Genomic DNA, 2,291 nt, shown 5'->3' on the forward strand with positions numbered 1-2,291 from the left:
ATCTCCTTATATCTGCAATGCAACTTATTTGAATGCGTAGTTAATGATGTGGAAAGGAAACGGAGAATTCGGTTTTTATCGCATCAAATTCAAAACAAATATTTTAGATAACTTACAAATATATTTTAGTATTTAGAAATAAATGATTATTTTTTAATCTATCTCTAAACGCTTAATACTTTCATGCTACATAAGTACTGCATTTCACTTTAATTAACAAAATAATAAATCAAAATATATAAAAAATGTTTATGCAAGTTAATTCAAAAAACTTCGGCAAATCCTCAATTCTTTCAAGCTACCTAATGAAGACGTGGTTTTACAGGCTGATACTTTAACAATTAGAGAAGTTTGTTTATAAATAGCAAGTTAGTGAAGGATAAATGTAGTGTTGCCATTTTCATTTACAGACAGACAATGGCCAGGCATTCAACGGACTAAACCGGTTGTCTGACATCACTCGTATATGAGTCTCTGCATATAGGAATATTGAAGGAAACGAGAAAGCTCTCAGTTTAGCTCGCTCTGGTTTATGTTTCTCATTAAAAGATAAGATTAAGACCATTAAGGGAAACACTTACCTCTACTTTCTTCAGCTTGCCAATAACAAATGGAAGGCACTATAGTCATGTGCAACTTCCTGATTAACATAAGCCACCTATAATAAAAGTAGATCTAATGAACTCATTAAAAGAGCTCGAGTAAACACTGCAAGGCAGAGAAACTGTGCATTCCTTATAATCCATTAAATAAACCACTAAATAAATAAACCATTAAATACTTTCATAAGGTGTATAAAGAAGGTATTTCATTGACAGCTTATCAGACTGTTCATTGGTTACGCCGAAAGACCTATTAAATTATCTAAATTCGACGGGATAGATTTAATCTATATTCTATTTTAAGAGTTCTTGCTAAAAATGTAGTAGCAAAACGGCGAAAAATCTATAATTGAGATGCATGGAAAGTTATCTGAGAGCCTACCACTACAAACAACTAACCAGAACTATTCGAATATCTATAGTCAGAATTAAAAAAGTAACCTTTGTAATAGCTATAAGAAGAAATTTATTATATACGATTTAAAATTAAAATTTTTATTTTTTATGTATGGAGAAAATTTAATAATTCATTTCTAAATTCAGTGTCATAAAACACTACAATAGACTTTCTAATTGAAGCGGACCTTAAGTAATGGCTGAGAAAGATGCTACAAATAACGTTGGCGATGGAGTGCCATCACGACCATCACAACCAACACCACAAACACAACCATCTCAGCCATCACAACCAATCCAGCCCCAACAACCGCCGCAAGCTCAACCAATACAATCATTTCAAGAACCAGAAACACTGCAATCACCAGAAGAATCGAAGCCAACGGAACAATCACAACCATCACCAGAAGAGCCTGTTGTGACATATGATATGTCAGGAGTTGTGACTCCTGAACAATTTGCTGAATTTAAAGAAGCTTTTGGTCTTTTTGACAAAAATAATACTGGTATCATTCAAAGCAAAAATCTGGTTCTCGTCATGCGATCATTAGGCGAAAATCCTTCTGATTTAGAAGTACAAGAAATGCTCAAGGAAGTGGATCCAGAAAGTACCGGTTTTATTTATTTGGACTCATTTCTTGCTATGTTGGAGCGTCAAATAAATGAATATGATGAGGAAGAAGAACTCCGTGAAGCTTTCCGTATTTTTGATAAAGACGGAAATGGTTTCATATCACCTGAAGAATTACGACAGATTATGATTAACTTGGGCGAAAAATTAACAGACGAAGAAGTGGATGAAATGATTCGTGAGGCTGATATAGATGGTGATGGTCAAATTAACTACGAGGAGTTCGTTACCATGATGAGTGACAAAGATTAAAATTTTAAAGTCAATATCCAAATTTCCATGATGAATGGCAAAGATTAAAATTCTCAAGTCAATATCCAAATTTTATTATACATATTTCACGTCATTTTATATATTGCCAGTAATATATTAAATTTATATTTCTTTATGCAATATAAATTAAATGATTTTCACAACACTGACATATCAAGTCCTAATTTTTTTATTTCTTCAATCTTCAATAAGAGAGAATATCCATACCGAGACATGCGTTAATATCAAGTCAAGAGAACCTAATCCAAGGATATAGGTATCTAGAACTATTTGTAGATTATTCATATTTAATTGTATTAAATAATTTAAACTAAATAATCTCACGATGGAAGTTATTTTGAAAAGTAATCTGTTAAGAGGATGGAATTAGCAGCAAGTTTTAAACACCA

The 2,291-nt window shown here is 32.1% G+C and overlaps 1 protein-coding gene across 1 annotated transcript; it reads left to right on the forward strand.

Moving 5' to 3' along the window:
- Window positions 1–1,119: 1,119 nt before the first annotated feature.
- Window positions 1,120–1,985, forward strand: LOC119687855 (calmodulin-beta-like). The gene has a single exon (XM_038102371.1). It carries the CDS (start codon window positions 1,195–1,197, stop codon window positions 1,879–1,881), a length of 687 nt encoding a protein of 228 aa, XP_037958299.1. The 5' UTR covers window positions 1,120–1,194; the 3' UTR covers window positions 1,882–1,985.
- The last annotated feature ends 306 nt before the right edge of the window (window positions 1,986–2,291 follow it).

The sequence above is a fragment of the Teleopsis dalmanni genome, chromosome X, assembly GCF_002237135.1.
Source record: "Teleopsis dalmanni isolate 2A chromosome X, ASM223713v2, whole genome shotgun sequence".
Taxonomy (NCBI): domain Eukaryota; kingdom Metazoa; phylum Arthropoda; class Insecta; order Diptera; family Diopsidae; genus Teleopsis; species Teleopsis dalmanni.